Genomic DNA, 24,395 nt, shown 5'->3' with positions numbered 1-24,395 from the left:
TTATAAGACACAGGCTGGTAAATTGGATAAAGAGTCAAGACCCATTGGTGTGCTGTATTCACGAGACCCATCTCACATGCAAAGACACACACAGGCTCAAAATAAAGGGATGGAGGAAGATCTACCAAGCAAATGGAAAACAAAACAAAAAAAAGCAGGGGTTGCAATCCTAGTCTCTGATAAAACAGACTTTAAACCAAGAAAGATCAAAAGAGACAAAGAAGGCCATTACATAATGGTAAAGGGATCAATTCAACAAGAATAGCTAACTATCCTAAATATATATGCACCCAATACAGGAGCACTCAGATTCATAAAGCAAGTCCTTAGAGACCTACAAAGAGAATTAGACTCCCACACAATAATAATGGGAGACTTTAACACCCCACTGTCAATATTAGACAGATCAACGAGACAGAAGGTTAATAGCAAGGATATCCAGGACTTGAACTCAGCTCTGGACCAAGCAGACCTAATAGACATCTACAGAACTCTCCACCCCAAATCAACAGAATATACATTCTTCTCAGCACCACATTGCACTTATTCTAAAATTGACCACATAAGTGGAAGTAAAGCACTCCTCAGCAAATGTAGAAGAACAGAAATCACAACAAACTGTCTCTCAGACCACAGTGCAATCAAATTAGAACTCAGGATTAAGAAATTCACTCAAAACAGCACAGCTACATCGAACTGAACAACCTGCTCCTGAATGACTACTGGGTACACAACGAAATGAAGGCAGAAATAAAGATGTTCTTTGAAGTCATTGAGAATGAAGACAGAATGTACCAGAATCTCTGGGACACATTTAAAGCAGTGTGTAGCGGGAAATTTACAGCGCTAAATGCCCACAAGAGAAAGCAGAAAAGATCTAAAATCGACACCCTAACATCACAATTAAAAGAACTAGAGAAGCAAGAGCAAACACATTCAAAAGCTAGCAGAAGACAAGAAATAACTAAGATCAGAGCAGAACTGAAGGAGATAGAGACACAAATAACCCTTCAAAAAAATCAATGAATCCAGGAGGTGGTTTTTTGAAAAGATCAACAAAATTGATAGACTGCTAGCAAGACTAATAAAGAAGAAAAGAGAATCAAATAGATGCAATAAAAAAATGATAAAGGGGAGATCACCACCAATCCCACAGCAATACAAACTACCATGAGAGAATACTATAAATTCCTCTATGCAAATAAACTAGAAAATCTAGAAGAAATGGATAAATTCCTGGACACATACACCCTCCCAAGACTAAACCAGGAAGAAGCTGAATCTCTGAATAGACCAGTAACAGGTTCTGAAATTGAGGCAATCATTAATAGCCTACTAACAAAAAAAAGTCCAGGACCAGATGGATTCACAGCCAAATTCTAACAGAGGTACAAAGAGGAGCTGGTACCATTCCTTCTGAAACTATTCCAAACAATAGAAAAAGAGGGAATCCTCCCTAACTCATTTATGAGGCCAGCATCATCCTGATACCAAAGCCTGGCAGAGACACAACAAAAAAAGAATTTTAGACCAATATCCCTGATGAACACCTATGCAAAAATCCTCAATAAAATACTGACAAACCAAATCCAGCAGCACATCAAAAAGCTTATCTACCATGATCAAGTCAGCTTCATCCCTGGGATGCAAGGCTGGTTCAATGCACGCAAATATATAAACGTAATCCATCACATAAACAGAACCAATGACAAAAACCACGTGATTATCCCAATAGATGCAGAAAAGGCCTTTGACAAAATTCAACAGCCCTTCATGCTAAAAACTCTCAATAAACTAGGTATTGATGGAACGTATCTCAAAATACTAAGAGCTATTTATGACAAACCCACAGCCAATATCATACTGAATGGGCAAAAACTGGAAGCGTTCCCTTTGAAAACCAGCACAGGACAAGGATGCCCTCTCTCACCACTCCTATTCAACATAGTGTTGGAAGTTCTGGCTAGGGCAATCAGGCAAGAGACAGAAATAAGGCGTATTCAGTTAGGAAGAGAGGAAGTCAAATTATCTCTGTTTGCAGATAACGTGATTGTATATTTAGAAACCCCATTGTCTCAGCCCAAAATATCCTTAAGCTGATAAGCAACTTCAGCAAAGTCTCAGGATACAAAATCAATGTGCAAAAATCACAAGCATTCCTTTACACCAATAATAGACAGAGAGCCAAATCATGAGTGATCTCCCATTCACAATTACTACAAAGAGAATAAAATACCTAGGAATACAACTTACAAGGGATATGAAGGACCTCTTCAAGGAGAACTACAAACCACTGCTCAAAAAAATAAAAGAGGACACAAACAAATGGAAGAACATTCCATGCTCATGGATAGGAAGAATCAATATCTTGAAAATGGCCATACTGCCCAAGGTAATTTATAGATTCAATGCTATCCCCATCAGGCTACCACTGACTTTCTTCACAGAATTGGAAAAAACTACTTTAAATTTCATATGGAAACAAAAAAGAGCCCACATAGCCAAGACAATCCTAAGCAAAAAGAACAAAGCTGGAGGCATCACGCTACCTGACTTCAAACTATACTACAAGGCTACAGTAACCAAAACAGCATGGTACTGGTACCAAAACAGAGATATAGACCAATGGAACAGAACAGAGGCCTCAGAAATAATACCACACCTCTACAACCATCTGATCTTTGACAAACTTGACAAAAACAAGCAATGGGGAAAGGATTCCCTGTTTAATAAATGGTGCTGGGAAAACTGGCTAGCCATATGCAGAAAGCTGAAACTGGATCCCTTCCTTACACTGTATAAAAAATTAACTCAAGATGAGTTAAAGACTTAAATGTTAAACCTAAAACCATAAAAACCCCAGAAGAAAACCTAGGCAATACCATTCAGGACATAGGCATGGGCAAAGACATCATGACTAAAACACCAAAAGCAATGGCAACAAAAGCCAAAATTGACAAATGGGATCTAATTAAACTAAAGAGCTTCTGCACAGCAAAAGAAACTATCATCAGAGTGAAGAGGCAACTTACAGAATGGGAGAAAATTTTTGCAACCTACCCATATGACAAAGGGCTAATATCCAGAATCTACAAAGAACTTAAACACATTTACAAGAAAAAAACAAACAACCCCATCAAAAAGTGGACAAAGGATATAAACAGACACTTCTCAAAAGAAGACATTTATGCAGCCAACAGACATATAAAAAATGCTCATCATCACTGGTCATCAGAGAAATGCAAATCAAAACCACAATGAGATACCATCTCAGGCCAGTTAGAATGGCGATCATTAAAAAGTCAGAAAACAACAGGTGCTGGAGAGGATGTGGAGAAATAGGAACGCTTTTACACTGTTGGTGGGAATGTAAATTAGTTCAACCATTGTGGAAGACAGTGTGGCAATTCCTCAAGGATCTAGAACTACAAATACCATTTGACCCAGCAATCCCATTACTGGGTATATACCCAAAGCATTATATATCATGCTACTATAAAGACACATGCACACATGTTTATTGTGGCACTATTCACAATAGCAAAGACTTGGAACCTCCCAATGTCCATCAATGATAGACTAGATTAAGAAAATGTGGCACATTACACCATGGAATACTAGGTAACCATTAAAAAAGGATGAGTTCATGTCCTTTGCAGGGACATGGATGAAGCTGGAAACCATCACGTTGTGCACATGTACACATTTTATATATGGTGAGAGATCCCTATCTCTCACCATATATAAAAATTAACCCAAGATGGATTAAAGACTTAAATCTAAGACCTGAAACCATCAAAATTCTAGAAGAAAACTTAGGAAAAACTTCTGGGCATTGGCCAAAACAAAAAATTTATGACAAAGACCCCAAATGCAAATGTGACAAATGCAAAAATAAATAAATGGGACCTAATTAAACAAAAAAAAAACTTCCACAAGACCAAAGAAATAATCACCAGAGTAAACACACAACCTATAGAATGGGAGGAAATATTTGCAAACTATGCCTCTGACAAAGGACTAATATCCAGAATCTAAAAGGAACTCAAACAAGTCAGCAAGAAAAAATCAAATAATCCCATTAAACAGTGGGCAAATGACATGAACAGATATTTCTTAAAAAGAAGATATACAAATGGTCAACAAACATGAAAGAAATGCTGAACACCACTAATTATCAGGAAAATGCAAATTAAAACCTCAGCGAGATACCACCTTGCCCTAACCAGAATAGCTATTATTAAAAGTGAAAAAACAATAGATGTTGGTGTGGATGTGGTGAAACGGGAACGCTTATATGCTGTTGGTGGGAATGTAAATTCATACAACCTCTATGGAAAACAGTCTGGAGATTCCTCAAAGAAATTAAAATCCAATCCAGCAATTTCACTACCGAGTATCTACCTAAAGGAAAAGAAATCACTAAATCAAAAAGACACCCAGATATGTATGTTTATCACAGTACAATTCACAATTGCAAAGATATAGAATCAACCTAAGTGCCCATCAGCCAATGAGTGGATAAAGAAAATGTTATATATATATATACACACACACACACACACACACACACACATATATACATGCATACATATACGTATGTAGACATATATGTATATGCATGTGTGTACATATATACATGTGTATATACATACGTGTGTGTGTATGTATATATATATATATATATATGATGGAATACTACTCTACCATAAAAAAAGAAAGAAATAATGTCTTTTGCAGCAACTTGGATGAAACTGGAGGCCATTATTCTAAGTTAAGTAACTCACGAATGGAAAACCAAATACTACATGTTCACACTTATAAGTGGGAGCTAAGTTATCAGTATGCAAAGGCAGACAGAGTGGTATAATGGACATGGGAGACTCAGAAATGGGGAGGTTGAGAGGATGGTGATGGATGAAAAACTACCAATTAGAGTACAATGTCTACTACTCAAGTGACGGGTACATTAAAATCCCAGACCTCGTGACTATGCAAGTCATCCATGTAACCAAAAACCACTTGTACTCCTAAAGCTATTAGAATAAAAAAAAGGATGTAATCATTAAATGAAAGCATAAAGAAACTAAAAAAAGAAAAGTATGTTTATTGCGGCACTATTCACAATAGCAAAGACTTGGAACCAACCCAAATGTCCAACAATGATAGACTGGATTAAGAAAATGTGGCACATATACACCATGGAATACTATGCAGCCATAAAAAATGATGAGTGCAAGTCCTTTGTAAGCACATGGATGAAATTGGAAATCATCATTCTCAGTAAACTATCGCAAGAACAAAAACCAAACACCGCATATTCTCACTCATAGGTGGGAATTGAACAATGAGATCACATGGACACAGGAAGGGGAATATCACACTCTGGGGACTGTGGTGGGGTGGGGGGAGGGGGGAGGGATAGCATTGGGAGATATACCTAATGCTAGATGACGAGTTAGTGGGTGCAGCGCACCAGCATGGCACATGTATACATATGTAACTAACCTGCATGTTGTGCACATGTACCCTAAAACATAAAGTATAATTAAAAAATAAATAAATAAATAAAAAGAAAAGAAATTTCCTAATAATCACTTTCAATATATATTTTTAATTGTTTATAAACTCAAATAAAATATAGATTACATTTGTGAACTATGTGTGTGCATTCAAAGCTATAACAATCTCCCCTCCCCAACTGCAGAGATGAGGGGCCTGAAGGGCCTGAACAGCAGCTAAAGCAAGGGCTCCTTGAAAACAGCAACAGGCCCTCCCTCTGCCACAGGGAGATGCCAGCAGTAGCAGTAGGCCATGGAACCAGCATGCAAGGAGTGGGCTGCTTCTATTGGTGGTCTACTTTTCTACTCCACCAAACATATCTATATTTCACTGCTTTGAAGATTTTTTTAAGCCACAAAATTGTTTTCATAGATGCAAAAAAAAAAGAATAAAAAATCAGAGCTAAAATAACTTCACATGCATACAGTTTCTCATATGCCTATTCATTTAACAATTTGAAAGAAAAATACATACAGCTATTCTTCTTGAACCCTGGAGGCGGAGGTTACAATGAGCCAAGATTGCACCACCACACCACGACCTGGGTGACAGGGCAAGACTCCGTCTCAAAAAAAAAAAAAAAACCTAGCTATTCCTAGCTATTCTATTATTCAGGCCCAATCCCAATGTATAGTTGCTTGCTTTTTAAGTTCAGAATTTTATGAGTATGCTTCAGTTATGCAGTGTGACCATTATAAGATTTTAAATGTATGTTTATAAAGCCCAGATCCAGAAATAGGACATGACTTTCCAGAGACCACTGTAGAATCATATCAAAAACCAAGCAGTTTCCTCCCAAATTCAGCTGAGGTCTACTCCACTTGCCTGCATAGGTGTTGGCCTTGTTCAGAAGGTCGGTACATGCATGCATATCAGCAAAAGCCCGGATTCCTAAGCAGTTGACAGGGTGAAGCTGGGATTCCAAAAATTCACACCAGCTGCTGGGAGAAGTACCTGCAACACACACATCAATATTCTTAGGCACTTGGGTGGAAAAACACTGTCTCTTTGACCACTTCTACATAGGACACAAGATGTTCAGCCATAGTTTATTATCTGCGTCCATACCCCCATATTCCCTAGAAAACAAATATAAAAATTATTTTCAATAACAATGATGACTCTTCACATTCCCCATAATTTCCATGTAATCTTTCAAAGGCCTCTTCTCCTTGGTCAGAAGAATATGAGATATCAGATCTTACAAGATTCATGGTTTGTTTTATAAGCATAAACAAAATGTTCCTTTGACTTCTAAAAACACAAATTCTTGGCTGGGCCTGGTGACTCACACCTGTAATCCCAGCACTTTGGGAGGCCAATACAGGAGGATCGCTTGAGTTCAGAAGTTTGAGACCAGGCTGGGCAACAGCAAGACCTCATCTCTACAAAAAATATAAAAATTAGCCTGGTGTGGTGGCACGCAACTGTAGTGCCAGCTACTCAGGAGGCTGAGGTGGGAGGATCACTTGAGCCTGAGAGGTCGAGGCTGCAGTAATCTGTGATCACCCCACAGCACTCCATCCTGGGTGACAGAGTGAGATCCCATCTCAAAAACAAAACAAAACAAAACAACAACAACAACAACAACAAAAACCCATAAATTATTAGGATGCTAGGGGGTGCTATGATTCAATGAAAATGGTTTTGTTCTCTTAGTTCAAGCAGTCATGCGCTTCAGTGATTTGTGGGGAAGGAGTGGCCCCAGAGCAATCCATATCACAAGAAGCCTCATTTTGCTGAAGGCCTGTTTTTGCACTGTATAAGTATCATAACAACTGCTTTCCTTACGGGGTAGAACAATTTAAAGTTCAACAACAGTCTCTACCTATAAGCAGACAGTTTCTCTAGAATGTAATATATGTGCTAACAAGGAAAATGTAATAGGTGATTATCTAATAACTTTTTAATTTGCATTTTTATTTGAGTAACTCCAAGCAATTTTATATTAATTATAGGTTATTCTGTGGGATTGAACCACTATCTTCACTATAAATACTATATCCAACACTACAAGTGCTTTTCAAATAAGTCAATAATAGAAAAACATTTTTCCTTGTAAGTGAATTATTACAGTGCTATATAAAGGACCATATTTGAAAGTCAAATTAAGGAGAAAAACTTCAAAAAAAGGTTATCGAATTCTGGTGATCCTTTATAAAAGCCAAAGAAACCCCACAAAAAAAAACCTTCAATTACTCGAACAATGGTAAATTTTAGAAAAGACATTAGCATTAAAAAAAGATCTAAGTTCCTTCAGAAATTGACTTTCATATATGCCACACTGCAGCCCAAAGACAGAAAAATAATAGTGGTTTATGACTATATGTTATGACTTTCCTAAATCTATGGAGTAAGTCCTAAACATAGAAAAGAAAGACATCATTCACATCTCTCTGTAACAAACTTCTTACCTTCTTAAAGGAAGCACAGAAGCTTTAACTCCTGAACCTAAAGGCTCAAGAAAAAATAGAAACAGTATCTAGACATAAGGCCTTTTCCTTCTGAGTTTAAGAAAAATAGGTCAGGTGTGGTGGCTCATGCCTGTAATCCCAGCACTTTAGGAGGCCGAGGCAGGTGGATCACTTGAGGTCAGGAGTTTGAGACCACCTGGCCAACATGGTGCAAGCCCAATCTACTAAAAATACAAAAATTAGCTGGGTGTAGTGGCACACACCTGTAGTCTCAGCTACTCAGGAGGCTGAGGAAGGAGAATCACTTGAACCCTGGAGGCAGAGGTTGCAATGAGCCGAGATCACACCACTGCACTTTAGCCTGGGTGACAGAGAGAGACTCCGTCTCAAAAAATAAAAATAAAAATAGAAAATAAAGTATAAATAATGTTATAGCCAAACTTTTTGCATGATATGTATAGTAGGTTTTATTATGTTATGAGAATGAATATCCACAGAAGGCTTTAATTTGTTGATAATTTTCAAATTGCAGGTTTTTCCATGCCAGTGTAATTGCGCTCTGAAGCAACATAAAGTGCGTTCCAAGATGCTTAACAGTACAGCCATTTAATTCAGCAAATTAAATTTCTACATATAGTTTAGAAAGTGGTCTTCAGTGTAAAATTCAATCTCTGTGAAATCTGCACAAATAGTATGATCACCCCTCTAATTAGCATTTTCCTAGAGAAAACAGTATAATACTTGAATTGTTTGGTCACACAGAACGATGAGGAAAAAGTGGTTGGGTGGAAAACAGGCTCACTTACACATTGGTGGTGGGAGCACATATTGGTCCAACCTCCATGAAGAACAATTTGTTTATTTCAAATTCAAAATTACAAATGCACATGTCCTCTGACCCAGCAATTTAACCTATAGATATGCTAACACATGCACAAAATTTCACATGCACAAGATATTCATTACAGCATTATTGTGGCTAATAGCAGTTAGAAAAAAGCCTTTAATGTCCATCATAAGGAGACTGATCAAATAATTGGAATCATCCATTCAATTGCAGTCATTCAAACGAAAGAGGAAACAAATGAGATAATTTCTAAAATATATTCCTGAGTGAAAAAAAAATTAGTCATTGGTATATTATGCTAACATATACACCGCCACCCCCCCCCACACACACACACATATGTGTGTGTAGCAGGCTTTTTAAATTTCATTTTGCTTTATTGATTTCAACTTAATCATTACCAAGTTCAGATCTACCGTATTAGGAGACCAAAATTCATAAAATTGTAGATTCTCCTATCTGGAAGGGGCATAACAAGTCATCTAGGTAGAAATATAAAAATTATTTCAACAGTGGTCCATGTGGCTACATTATATTCACATATAATTTTTATTGATGACAGTGAAAAGTGGTTACATGCTTGACAAATATATACTAAACATAAAATAAACGTAAGTCAAATGTACAAAAAGTTTGTTCATATTTTTCTTTTGTCAGTAAATCTTTTGAAATTGCCTTGGTTTTATGATGTAGTTTTACTAGGACTAAACTTCAATAGCTCATAATTATGTAATTCATTATATACAGCTTCAAAAGCAATTACTAATTGACCCAGCTTGCTAACATGACGCCTGGTGACCATCAGTCACTCATAATGAAAACAGGAAAACAGCTGGGGCCACATCAACTCCTAGCTTATTTTGTGTGTCAACCAGCCACTTAAAACAAAATTTAAAATGCTCTGACTTCAGATGAACCACATCCCATGATCAAAACCACTCAAACAGCTGTCACCCTGCAAGTTGAATGTCTTGAGATCAAATCAAATCAAACCTTCTAATTTGTGTGATGAAGAAACCACACCCTCGAGGGGTTAAACAGCTTGACCAAGTCATACAGCGAGTCATGGAAAGCTAGTGATATAATCAAATTGGTCAACTCTTTGGTCTACTGTTCTAATACCTTCAACCCCAAATTTAGGTGCAGAATGGAAGTATTTGTATAATTTCTAAATCTCCAACATGGTCCTTTTCATGAAGAATAATAAAGACAACAACCACTTCAACAATGCATTATTGCAGTTACTTCCATTTACTGAGTAATTACTACATCAGGCACTGTGCTAAGCACTTGCCAGACAATAATATCTCATTATCTCCATCATACACAAGTGAATACAGAGGGTAGGAGAAGTTGGGTAACTTGCTAAAGGTCACACACCTGGTATGGGACAGGCCAAGCCTGCTATGAGAGCGGTACTAACCAAAATGTGCATAATGATTTTAGATGACATACAGATAAACTTCTTGCATTAATAGTTAAGAATATAGGTTCAGGGCAGGCTTGGTGGCTCACACCTGTAATCCCAGCACTTTGGGAGGCTAAGGTGGGCAGATCATTTGAGGTCAGGAGTAGGAGTTCAAGACCAGCCTGGCCAACATAGCGAAACCTCGTTTCTACTAAAAATACAAAAATTAGCTGGGCATGGTGGTGCGCACCTGTAATCCCAGCTACTTGAGAGGCTGAGGAAGGAGAATCGCTTGATCCCAGGAGGCGGAGGCTGCAGTGAGCCGAGATCGGACCACTGTACTCCAGCCTGGGTGACACAGTGAGACTCCATCTCAAAGAAAAAAAAAAGAGAATATAGGTTCATAGTTAGAAATACATTTTTTAAAGTTATTTTCCATTTATTTCAATAATACAATAATATAAACATTCCTTCTCAAGTAAACTTATTTAAGCAAAAATTGACTCACTGTAGAGAAAAACATTAAAAATTTAATAGCATCAGCACTTGTAGAATATAGCAAAATCCTGAAGCTGGCCCACAAATGATTACAAGTGATCAGAATTTGGAAAACCCTGATTTAGGAGATCAGATTTAATATTCTAATCTTTCAATATCTAATATAATTCTGATCCTGTGGTTTTACATATCACTGAAAAAGAAGAATGTGCTTTAATCTGGAGCTATCATAATCCCATGGCTTACTTTCTACTGAAGTGGATAAATTGTACTATTGGTAACAAATGTGAGAAACACCTAGCAATGTAAAGAGGTGATTTCTTAATTTGCTATTTAGGTCACAAAAATATCTTGGGCATTGTAACTAAAAGGTCCAATGAATAAATTTATGTCTTTGAAACTTACTTTCTGAGCTCTCTAAAGCAAAGGAGCAGTTGAACAGTGCTGCTTCTCATATGAAGTAGAATTACATTGATACAATAAACCCCCAGCCACCATCTAATGGAAATTTCCATTTAGTGCAGAGTTGCACTAGTGTTAACCCTGAGATTGATTAAAAATAACCCCAAGGCACTCTATGATCCTGAAGTATATTCCAAAACATCAAAGATGGAGCAATTATAATTTGATATATATTTTGAATGTTAATAATATTTTCTAAGAATCTAAGAGTGATTAAATTCCATATACTATATACACTGAGGGAAGGGCACACTCCAAAAGCCAAAATATCTCTCTTGGGTACATCTGCCTCTAGGAAAAATGCAAAGCGGAGAGTGAATGTAAAGAGGCCCTCGCCCCTCCTTCCTACATCCTTCTCCTTTAGTTCTATTCCATCAACCCAACCCTGAGTCTCTTCACTCTCAGTTTATCTGTGTGCCATCTAAAATCATGAGAACCCTGGTGTTCTCACCATGGGCTCAGTCCCTTTCAAGTCACTACTAACAGCACTGCTTCATTTCATTTGCTTCACAGCACCTACTGCTGTCAGCACTGATGTTATGTATTTGTTCCCATGTTTACTGTCTTCCTGCAAAGGAATGTAAGCTCTGCGGCAGTAGGATCACATCTGTTACCCCCTGCCACATCCTCAGGTCTCAGAATATGTACCTCATAAATGAATCAACCTGAACATAATTTTATGACTCCCATGTGTATTTCTATTTTGAGATACAATTGTGCATGTCCTTTGAGACAAAATTACAAACTCTGTTTCTAGGAATGTATATGTACCAGACACTTCTTGTATCCTACTACAAATCCTCTCAGCCTTACTTCTTGCCCAACCCACCACTGCAGCAACCAGGCCCAAGCAGGCTTTGACCACCTTTCTGAAGATGTATCGTAACAGGGCCTCACCCCAGCCCCCGGCCATACCTCTCTCTGGCTTCCTATCCTAGGCCTTCAGTGATGCACTGGGCTCATACCCACATAGTCTGGAAGCATGTGGGAAATAATGCTGTGGGACCACCCTTGACTAGTGGAGAACGGATCAAAGGAAGAGAAATACTTCCCCCTGGTATTCTCCTAGAAGACAGTTCTGAGACATATGTTATAAGGCTTTCAAAGGTCCTGTCACATGTAGCTATGGCCAGATCTGTACTGCACCTATGAACCGGTTTTCCCTCCTTTCCAGCTCAAGTCCTCCATTCACTCACTGTGGCTCCTTGGGATCACTTCCCAAATAAATGAACTGCACGTAAGCCTTGCTTGCAGAAGGACCTCAAGCTGTTATATTACACAATGGAACAAACTGTGAATGTGAATATACTTAGCTATAGAACTATTAATTATAGTGCTGTTTAAATTATAAAAAATTGAGAAGAACTTAAATGTCCAATAACAAGAGAAAAATGAAGCCAATTCTATAATATCAATGAAATTGAATATTTTGCAGCTCTTAAAAGAGATCTAGTAGACAAATATTTAATGACTTGGAAAAATGTTTCTAATACATTTAGTATAAAAAGCTAGTTTCTAAAACAATCTACAGTATGACCCCTTTTTTGGGTAAACACATGTGTGCATAACAACAGACAGTATTAGAGGGCTATACCACAATTGTTAATACGTTTTATCTCTGGTTAGGTGTGATATGAACATTTCCTATTTATTTTTACATATTTGTTAAATTTTATGTATTTGTTAAGTGGTGCATTTTCTATGTACCATTTAAATGGTCAAATATTATTTAAAAGAAAGTCAGGGAGAAGCAAGTAAAGGAATGTCTTTCTGGATCTCTACAATGCTAACAAATATAACAAGGGTTAAGGGGAGCTATATATGGACTGTGGCTTCTCCGGGAAATATTACCCACCACTCACTAGAGATTGCCTCACTTTGGTGTGTTGAAAGGCCTTTGGAGTCTGAAAGGCCTTTGATCATCAAGCCAGTGTTTTGTAGAACAGTAACCAGGCTCTACACGTTACTCTTCCTGTTCGGTGAACAGCAACAGTTTTAAGTGTTTGGAGAAACATGAAGTAGAAGGACATAGCCCCTGATTAAATAAATCTAACTTAAAATGTTGTCATTTTGAAAAACAGGGGGAAAAAAAAGCTTTTTTATTTGTATATGTTGATTTCCAACCAATGGAGACAAATAAAAGGCTGCACATTTTTTACTTTGGAGATGCTTTCTGCAATAAACAAAGAAATGGAGGGGAGAAGCCACCACTGATCAGTGAAGACACTGTAGAGCATGAGAAATGGAAGACACCCAAGCCAAACAATTAACATCTGTGTGACACTCTCACACCAGCTGCATATTTTAAAGTAAGATGCTTTCATCCTACTTCACATTGTTTGACAAGCCAAATTACATAGAAGATGTTTTGCTTAGACAAGTATACTCCTTCTGCTTGGCTATTAGGATCTATAGTTTATTTTCAGCTTGGGCATTTATTCCATAGGGGGAAATAATTTATGTAGTATGTCTTTTAAATCCTGAGCCATTAGCAGTTTGTTTATTAGGAAGAGACTACCAAAGGGTCCGATTGCTCCATATATATATAACTTCTAAATATCTAAGAAAACATGCAAGCATGAAAAGACAGCTTTTGTTGTTGCTGTTGTTTTTGACTCGGCTAGCCATAGCTATCCTGCAAGGTGGAGCTTGGGGAAGAGTGTGGGGAGAAGGCAGGTAAGGGTGATGTGTTTAGAAGATGAAACGCTTAGTGACAAGAAAGGCAGATCTGGGTGGAGAGTCATGGTTGGATGCACATAGCAGAGGGCTGGGTTTTGCGGCCAAGGAGTAGGGTTTTGAGATGTAGAAGTATGAATAAGGAGATGGCAGGATGCCAAGGACAAACATTTCCTATGTCAAAACTCTGCACCGGGCCAGCCCCCTACATCCCAGAAAGAGGAAGGAAACTTTCTTCCACCTTCTTTCCTGTAACCCACATGCAACCTCGCCTGCCTCCTCCCAACACTCCACCCCTAGGAATAGGTATGTCCCACAGAGTTTAAAAAAACAAAAACAACAACCTCCCCCCCTCCACAAAAAAAAAACTGTCTGATTAGGTCATATTAATAGCTAATAACACAAGATCTTCCAGAATAAATCCCTTCTAGGGGTTTTTAACATTTTAAGAGAGGTTGACTCTTAAATACAACTGCAATTGGTGGCATTTCCAATGTTATAATTAATGAAGTAGAAAAGCAAAGGTAGTATGGAGAGAAGAAATTTGGGGGCAAAGCAGCCTCAGGCAGACTGAAAGCCATCTCTCCTACACTATCCTTTTTCCAGTTGCTACTTCTACTACTTTTAACCCAAGGTTTCTCTTAAAAGTCCGACTTATTTGAGAGTGGCTCAAATGGATAATGAAGACACCACCTACCTTTCAGGGTTATTGAAAAATTAAATGTCAGTCAACGATTTAACACAATGCATGGCAATGACCATGTAGCATATCAGCTCTGACTCAGGGCTTTTTTTCTTGCATTGAACATTCTACCTCATGAGAATTGAACACCAAGATTTACTCTCTCCCGCATAAGATGATGTTTTATCCCAGATCATTCACAATATAGGTAGCTTCCTTTTTTGATCAAATATTCTCAACATAAAAGATGTAATCAGGGAAAATTTGCAAAAGAAGAAACATAGCATACAAAAATGAGAAATGTATTTGATGCTTCATTAGTTATCAAATATAGAACCATGAGAGTGCATTTTATAACTATAATACAAAATGTTTTTACTTTTCTTTCTAGCACCTCCCAATTCAAACAACAAAATGTTTCCAGACAATATATATTCAAACTAAAGTACAGTAAGCCTTGGCCCTTAGCATATTTTTGCTGTCACTGTAAACTAATAAACTCTCTTAGAAAACAAATAAGGAACATTGATCAATAGATACCAAAAAATATAAACATTTAAAACATTTGACCCTAAAATTATGTTTCTGAAAATCTACCTTGAGAAAAAAGTCCAAAAAATGGAATAAGATACGTAAATGACTTTTACTTTAGCATTACTTAGTAGAAAAAAAAACAGAACCAACTAAAGATCTAACAATATGGCAACAATTAAGTAAAATATGATAAATCCACATGATGAAATGTTATAATCAGTAATAATAAAGACTAATAATGGCTTTAAAAATAACTAACATTTCTAAAGTATTTGCTATAACAAACAATCCTATTATAAAATTAAATGGACTTGGCACACAGCTTTAACCTATCATCATATTAGAACAACTTAATGGACAACAAGCTCCTCTGATCTCAGGAAACTTAAAAAATAAAACAATGTTGACACAAACAGAACGAACTACTGAACACTTCCACACCAAGTATTTTTAACACATAGTGGACAGAGTAAAGAAAGTGTTCTACTGGTTTTTTTAATGACAGCTTGGCTCCTGCCCTTGCATCCTTCACTCCTACAGCTGGCAGCACTGGATGTGGATCCCATCACATCTCTAGTCAGAGGAGACACATATCCATTAACATGCTCAACTGTAATAAACCCTTACAATGCAATACTCATCAATAAACAGGGACGACTACTGAAATACACAACAGCATAGATGACTCTCACAAATATGTTATGAGGAAGAAGTCAGCCTTTAAAAAATACATTCTGTATGATTCTATTTATATGAAGTTCAAGAACAGGGAAAACTAACCTATTATAATAGAAATCACATCAATGGTTGCCTGGAAAGGGAGTGGGAGATTTATTGGGAAGAGACCTGAGGTTATAAATGCTCAATACCTTGATTTGGGTGTGGATTAATAGATGTGTACATTTGTTATAACTTAGCAAACTGTACAGTTAAGATCTATGGTATGTAAATTATATCCCACTAGGGGAAAAACAATCAAGTACAGTCAACCCTCTATGGGATTCAACCAACCTCAGATCAAAAATATTCAGGAAAAATAGTGCATCTGTACTGATTATGTACAAACTTTTTTTCCTGTCATTATGCCCTAAACCATACCATATTAATGATTATTTACACAGCATTTACATCGTATTAGGTATTGTACACAAACTAGAGATGATTTAAAGTATACAGGAGGGGCGAAGCATAGTGCCTCACATCTGTAATCCCAGCACTTTGGGAGGCCGAGGCGGGTGGATCACCTGAGGTCAGGAGTTTGAGACCAGCCTGGCCAACATGGTGAAACCTGTCTCTACTAAAAATACAAAAAGTAGTCAGGCATGGTGGTGGGTGCCTGTAATCCCAACTACTCAGGAGGCTGGGGCAAGAGAATCGCCTGAACCCAGGAGGAGGCAGAGGTTGCAGTGAGCCAAGATCGCACCACTGCATTCCAGCCTGGGCAACAGAGTGAGACTCTGTCTCAAAAAAAATAAAAAATAAAAAAGTATACAGTAGGATGTGCATGCGTTATATGCAAATATTAATACTATGCCACTTTAAGTCAGGGACTAGAGCATGCTTAGATTTTGGTACCCAAGGGAAGTCATGGAACCAAACTCCCACGGATACTGAGGGACAGCTGTACTTTAAATCCATACTAATAGATTAACCAGAAGTCAACAGACAGCCTTTATAAGCCATGAAATAAATTTTCAAATAGAAAATAATAATCCTACCTGATAGAATCCAAAATAAGAGGCAACCCCGCAAAAATGCATTTACATGACCAAATTGCTACACTAGCATTGATAAACTTTTTTTAAAACAGTAGCTTGTGCATCCATGTCAGTGATATAGCTATATTCTATTTTCGCAAGAAATAAAGTTTTCAATTAGCAATAATCATGCCTCAGATAAACCTCATTGGCTATGATACTGCCACTGTACAAAGCTAGAAATAAAGTTTTCATAAATTATATAGCCCAAGAAAAGGCATAATACACTTAAACCAGATTATCAGAAGCACATTAATTTTACTAACCTAACGATGAGATTAAGACATTAAGGTCCAAGAGGTAATAATATTTTTAAGACTTTATGTCAATAATGCGAGGGTTTATAAAACCTTTGGCTGGTGTCAAACCAAACATGCCAGAACCACATATAATTTAACAACTCTAGACTGTGACCACCTGGACTGGATTGGAGAGGCGTACCCTGAACACTGGCAACTAGCCTGATACAAATGTGCTATCCCACACACAGGCTCCATACCTAAACAACATCACAAACAAGAAAAAAAAATCCACTTTGAACTGGATATATTTCTAATAAGGACTTTGATTTGTTTTTATTTGTCTTGTTCGAGTTCAAATTACAAAGACGCTGTTATAAGATGCTAAATCATAAACAGGATGGAGTCATTTTTTTCTTCATCAAGATAAATGCCTTTTATGTACCACATGAAACTACTTAAAACGTGAATCTCAAAATGATTCAGCCGTGGAGACATCTTCAAGGACCATATATTTTAATAATACAAAGCCACAAGTAACTCAATTACTAATGCTTCTAGAATACCTAGCCTTGCTCCGAAGAGTAAATTTTTTAAAAACCACTTTGGGTGTCGTATCCACCTAGTTTTATAAGATGCTCTTATACTAAGGTTTCTAGGTTTTCTCAAACTAGCTGACCTCAATGGCCATTCCATATTAAATTTTAAATAAGACTTTTTAAATTCTATATTCTTATATTGAATAAAAATAATTTAACTAGAATGTAGAATGGATGTTCTAGTTGGTCTAATATTTTGATTAAAACTATGAGGATTACCAAATTCAGACTTAAAATATAATAAAATACAATTAACATCAAAACTCAAATGGTAAATAATTTAAATTTTTATGCCTCTAGATAATAATAAATTAGTACTAACCAGGTAAAGTGATAAAATATCAAGGTAACTGATTTCTGGGTGCTAGAATGTCAGATAAATTCATTACAATGATATAAGTACCCATGGTTATATCATAAACAACCACTAATCCTAAAGGTTTGATTCAGGAATTTATGTTTTTTTTTTTTTAAGTTTTAACCTGTGTTTTCCAAGCACATCATCTGCCAAACCCTTTTACTCACAAAGGACTTCTATCCCATAAGAGAAAGAAAACAGAAATGGAAAAGCAATAAGCCTTCCACAGACACTGCTGGGAGATACATAACTTTTGCTCTAACCACTACATGTCAAACCAATGGAACAGGTGATTCTAAATCAAAGATTTAGCATGGTACTACAATCACCCAAGTGTGGTCTCCATGCCAACTCAAATGCACAAGAGGGAGAGAACTCTATAGCAAATTAGGGACATTTTTTATATGACCTGATTCAGAATATAAAGAGGGAAGGAAAAGTCATATGAGCTATTTTCTACCCAGTGATTCCAAATAATTTTAATGAGTTATTCTTTTTCTTGGTCTTAAGTCTTTTTATTCCTGCCCATCTCTTATTTCTGCTCAACATTTATAGAGCATTTAGATATTTCTGCAAGCTTTAACTGTTATATTTTTACACCATTTCAATGCAGTGGCAAAGCACTGTTGGCCTCATTTAATAGCTGAGAAATGGAAAGGTTAATATCTTACTCAAGGCTCTTCTTGAAGTCAGTAATAAATTCAAGATTTGAGCTCTGAATTTTAATACTATAATTAGCCAAAGTCCACTGGGCCATGAAGTTTACTAGCAGAAAGCCAACGTAAGGGCTCCTTATTATTTCTGAGTTGTTCCACATTAATGTAAATATGCAGCATTATACGTGTAATTCAAATGATTTTACCTTGAGGAATTATTAACAACATTTTAAAAAACTGCTCAGTAGATGTTTCTGTTCACCTTGAAGATGAGCTTTCTACAGAACTCCTTGCTACTTGGCAACTTCTAGATGTGTGGCTATGAATGAAGCATGGTCATCCACTCAAAATGGGTGGAGGGCAGTGTTGGAGGAGCAGATCTGGAATATGACTGTAACAAAGCTCAAAACATAATCAAATATATAGTGATAGTCTCTGTCAGAACAAACTATTTTTTTTTTTTTTGAGATGGAGTCTCACTCTGTTGCCCAGGCTGGAGTGCAGTGGGGTGATCTCGGCTTACTGCAAGCTCCGCCTCCTGGGTTCACGCCATTCTCCTGTCTCAGCCTCCCTAGTAGCTGGGACCACAGGCACCCGCCACCACGCCCAGCTAATTTTTTGTATTTTTAGTGGAGACAGGGTTTCACTGTGTTAGCCAGGATGGTCTCAATCTCCTGACCTCATGATCCACCTGCCTCAGCCTCCCAAACAAAGTGCTGGGATTACAGGCGTGAGCCACCATACCCAGCCAGAAGAAACTATTTTTAACATGAGGTTTCAAATGGTCCACATTATTAAATCTCCACAAGGAGATAAATAAGAATTAAAAATACCAGGGCACCCTGCCCTCTAGTTGAGAATCTCTGTGTCAATGAATCACTGTGTCTGGTGGAGTTTGGCACATCCTCAAGTGCTTGAGGATAGAAAAAGACAACTACCAGATTACAAAAAAATTCAGAAATGGGTTATCCAAAGAGCAATTATTTGTCAGAGTTTTCCCAGTATCATGAAAGGTAAGGAGACATTGGATTTCACAGTATGTAATCAATACTCAAATCACTAGAAAGGTATACTTTGCAGTGGGATGCCAGTTTGGTAAGACTTTCCATTATCCCTTTGAAGTAAATTCCCTTTCCTTGTGATTCCCTGCTCACCCAATGAAGCTCTGATTACTAATTCTATCACTTAGGTATCTAGATCCTGAGAATGATGCACACCGGATAATGTAAACACAGTCCCTAGAAACACCTGTTACCCGCTGAAAATTACTTTAAGATCATTTTGGTTCATGTATTAGTTTTCTGATTTTGGCTACTCTGAGCTATTTCCCAAAAGTCTGATCAACTCTGAAGGAGCTAACAAAATAGTTTCTAGACCTGCAAAGCCAAGAAATAGATTGGGCAAGTGATATCTAACCCCTACTGTGACATCACCTTCATTGCTCACCATCTCAAGCAGGTCCATCTGAATCTCTGTGCCCTGTTCCAGGAATTGCACCATGAGCCAGCATAGAAAACAAAGTATACTTTCTGGATTACCACTGAGTACCTATGTCTTCCTGACATCTAAGCAGTCAACATCTATTAGTCATCTGTTGGGTATTTCCATGCTAGAAATGCATGCTAAAGAATACAGTTTAGAAAAAAAAATATATACACAAATAACATAAAAATCACTGTATTTATGCATAATCAATAACATATATTCAGTCACATCTCTACTATTCATGAAACTTTTCTCTCTCACACTCCAAGTAACTTATAGCTGAATTTTCCAATTCTTTTGACCACACTACATAGTAAGACTTTTTACCTCACAACCTAGAACTCAAAGTTTCACAAAACATGCAGACTTGCTAGGATCTGCTATTTTCTTCTGAAATAGACTTTAAGCTTGAATAGCATTTCCTACTCTTGGCTCTAATTTTTCTCTTAAATGCTAATAATGACCTACTAAGTTTATTTCTTGACCCACTAGTTGATCACCACCCACACCTGAAAAACAAAAATGCTGCTTTAAGGCCTGGAGATGCAGCTCCCCATTGCTACTTCCTTTCTCCTTTCTTCAAAAACCCCCGCTCCTTGGAAGCACATGTCTGCTCACCTTCCTCATTGGGACTATCTAACGACACCTCAGTCACTCCTACTCATTTACAGATGACTTTTTTTACTTGGCCAACTTCATCTAATATACTGAGATGGAACAGGTGGTTCTAAATCAAAGATTTAGTATGGGACTACAATCACCCCAGAGTGTTGTCGTCATGCTAACTCAAACACACGAGAGAGAGAACTTTTTAAAACCTAAATCACCGTTCTCTCCACCACAACTTCTGACAATTTTTGATGACATAAACATCCAAATAGAACATCTCGGTTTCCTGAGTTCCAACTACCACTTCCTCCTCCACTTTTTCTCAACTACCCACTCATGTAGTCTTGTTCTAGACTTTCTTATTCCAGAATAATTTTTAAAACACGGTGTAGAGCCAATCACCCAGCCAACCTCAGCCTAGATTAGTTGATCCTCAGCCAATCTGCAAATCCATAAGAATAAATGATTTTTTTATTAAGCCACTGAGCTTTGGCATACTTTGTTCTGTGGCATTTTTGTGGCAATAGCTAACACATTCATCATCTCTATACTAAGTATAAGTGGTTTAACATGGCTGAAGAAAATCACACAACCATTCTACCTGATATTTATGACTGCAAATCTCAAATGAGCTCCCAATATGGCCTGACAATTCGACTACACTTCACTAGTAAATTCATCTTCATCCTTTGCAAGACAATGATTTATCATCTTTAGTTCAAATCTCCAGCATCCTTCTTCCTCATCTTCCTTTTGGCTGATTACTTGCTACAGCCTTTATAATTATATGCAAGCTGATAAAATACCTACCTTTCCACCATCCAAGCCACTAACTTGTATCTGACAACAACACAGTCTGCCTTCTGTCTGGTTAACAGAGAAGTTTTCCTGCTCCCATCTAAGGTAAGCCCCTTCATTTTGTTTTAGATGGCAACCTCTCTCACTTTTGCAATTATACCCTTTGTTTCTTTCTCCCCTTTATCACATCAACTTTCACTTTTCTACTAGGTTATTCTAATTAACATAAAAATGCTTTAAAATATTACCCATCAAAAAAAAAAACAAAACAAACAAACAAAAACACCCTTAAACTCATCATCCCCTTCAGCCAGCACATTCTCTCCCCTTTCACAGCAAAGGGCATTGAAAGAACTTTCGGTACTCTCTGAGTCCACTTATTCTTAGTCCACTCCAAACCACTTTTCATTCTCACCATCACCTCTAAATAGCTTTTCCCAAGGTCACTAATGACCAGTGGGACCATATAATTTATCATCCACACTGGAACATTTCTGAGTAAAGTAAACACTAATCAGAGAAGACACCAGATTAGCAGGCATAAAATAGGACTGTCTCAGGCAAATGAATGTAGCGACACCTACACTGATATGGCTCAATTCACTTTCTTGACCTATCAAGAACATCTGACACAGCCAAACACTGTCTCCTTGAAGCACTTTCTTCTCTAGAACTAGCATTCTGTGACACCACATACACCTGCTTTTCCTCCTACATCACCAGTACTCTTTGGCTTGCTTGCTTTCTCTGTCTACACTACCTCTTAAAGTGACCTCATCCACTTCAATATGCCACCAATACATCAAATCTACCTCCCTAACCTGACCCCTTCCCATCACAGAACCAACCTATTCAGCATCTCCACTTGTAAGCCCAAGTGGTAAAAGTTAACATAACCAAAATAGAACCATTAATTCCCACCACCCCGAAAATATGTCCCCATCCCATGTCTTCACCATCTCAGACAACAGCACTATAATCCACCCAGTTGCTCAGGCCAAAAATGCAGGAGCCATTCTTGATCATTCTCCTTCCTCCATCCCGTCATGCAAATCCATTAGTAAATTCCATTGGCCCTACCTCCAAATATCTCCCAAATCTATTGTTCACCATCTCACGCCAACAACCCAGGCCCAAGCCACTAGTCTCTCACTTAGCCTACCCCAACAGGTATCTAAAGGGCCTCCAACTTCTTCTACTGCCCCCACAGTCCATCCTCCAGCTAGCAGATGGGAAAGGGGAACAAACTGTCTAAAGCATGAATTCCCTGCCCAAACTACAACTGGAACAAAATCAAACCTCCTTATCATAGTCTACAAACCCACTTTGTCTGGCCCTATTTACCTTTCTAATCTAAGCTCATCTTTCTCCACTCTCTCATCATTTACTCTGCTCAAATAATAATCGCCCTTTTCTTTCTGGCCCATAAAACACGCCAAACTTATTCACATCTCAGGTCCTTTGCTCTTTCTGCTTGGAATGTTCTCTGCCTTTATTTTTACATCACTCCCTTCTTTTCATTCAAGTCTCTGCTCAAATGACTCCTCCCCAGAGAATAACAGGTAAAATTCACCTGTTTCTCTATCTATGGGTATATTATTTGTCTCGTCCCTACCCCTCCTCTACAATGTAAAGCCTTTCAAGACAAGGACCTTATCTATCCTGCCTGACATTGTAACACCAATGGTTGGAACAGTGTCTGGCATAGAATAGATACCCCATAAATATTTAGTAAACTATTGATTGAAAGATGAAATTCATCAGGATCAATACTGGCAGTGAAAAAAAGAGGTAAGCTCAACAGCTTAGATATAGGGAAGGGAAAGGGTAAGCCATGTATAAAAAGCAGTAAAGTGGTTCTTCATCCGTACCTGATCTGGCCTGATCCAGCTACAGGTCTTACAAATCTTAGATCTTCAAGTGCAGTTTAATTCGGTCCTAAACTAATCCTGACCAATACCACAAAGCTTATTGGGCACCATATCAGTGTTTACAGTCTGGCATTAATCTTGCTGCCCTAAACGTGATGTGCTCCCCCAAGTACCCTCATGCTTGCCAAGCCACAGCGTGACTCCTAATGCCCCACATAACAAGCCCCAGATCCTGGGTTTGTTGCCCAGTTTCCTACGGGAATGCAGACCCTCCACAATCTCAAAATTACTTGGTTGTGGTCATTACAATTGCCCAGCCCTTACCAAGTCTCTTTCTAGACAAGCCAGAAACATAAGAGCTATAGGCTTGAGTGTTCACCCAGGGCAGCTCTTCCTGGATAAAGGCACTGCCATCAGCCTAAGAGTATATGCTACCACCACTACCAACACCACGAAAGTCCTGCTGCCAGGCTCTCTGCAGCATCTCATTCAGACCTGAATCTGTAACTCACCTCTAAACATTTCAGTTTGGACTGCATGCTACCCTCAGTTTTTTTTGTTATTGTTATTTTGAGATGAAATCTCACTCTGCTGCCCAGGCTGGAGTGCAGTGGTGCGATCTTCGTTTACTGCAACCTCCACCTCCCGGGTTCAAGCAATTCTCTTGCCTCAGTCTCACGAGTAGCTGGGACCACAAGTGTGCACCACCACGCCTGGCTAACTTTTGTAATTTTAGTAGAGATGAGGTTTCACCATGTTGGGCAGGCTGGCCTTGAACTCCTGAGCTCAGGTGATCCGCCTCCCTTGGCATCCCTCCCAAAGTGCTGGGATTACAGGCATGAGCCACTGTGCCCAGCCTACCCTCAGTTTTAAAATTATTTTTTGAAAATGTCAAAAAAAACACAAACACAAACCACAAACAGAAAAAAAATACTTGTTG

General features: G+C 38.0%; 1 protein-coding gene and 1 pseudogene across 15 annotated transcripts in view; both read right to left on the bottom strand.

The window, feature by feature from the left end:
- The window catches only part of LOC740478 (kelch-like protein 2), a 152,491-nt gene that overhangs the window by 69,557 nt on the left and 58,539 nt on the right, over positions 1–24,395 (bottom strand). For 11 of the 15 annotated variants that reach the window (XR_010156334.1, XR_010156335.1, XR_010156336.1 and 8 more), the window contains one exon: positions 6,388–6,516. Coding sequence is in view for 7 of the 15 variants with exons in the window: in XM_063809000.1 (XP_063665070.1) it covers positions 6,388–6,516 (129 nt within the window). In the remaining 8 variants the exon portion in view is untranslated. Of the gene's footprint in view, positions 1–6,153; positions 6,517–24,395 lie in introns of those variants that run through there. The other 4 variants (XM_063808997.1, XM_063808998.1, XM_063808999.1 and 1 more) reach the window with 2 other exon arrangements.
- LOC112209170 (U4 spliceosomal RNA) lies at positions 16,940–17,018 on the bottom strand (annotated as a pseudogene).

Source organism: Pan troglodytes, chromosome 3 (assembly GCF_028858775.2).
Source record: "Pan troglodytes isolate AG18354 chromosome 3, NHGRI_mPanTro3-v2.0_pri, whole genome shotgun sequence".
Classification (NCBI taxonomy): Eukaryota; Metazoa; Chordata; class Mammalia; order Primates; family Hominidae; genus Pan; species Pan troglodytes.
This window is presented reverse-complemented; position numbering and strand designations above follow the sequence as displayed.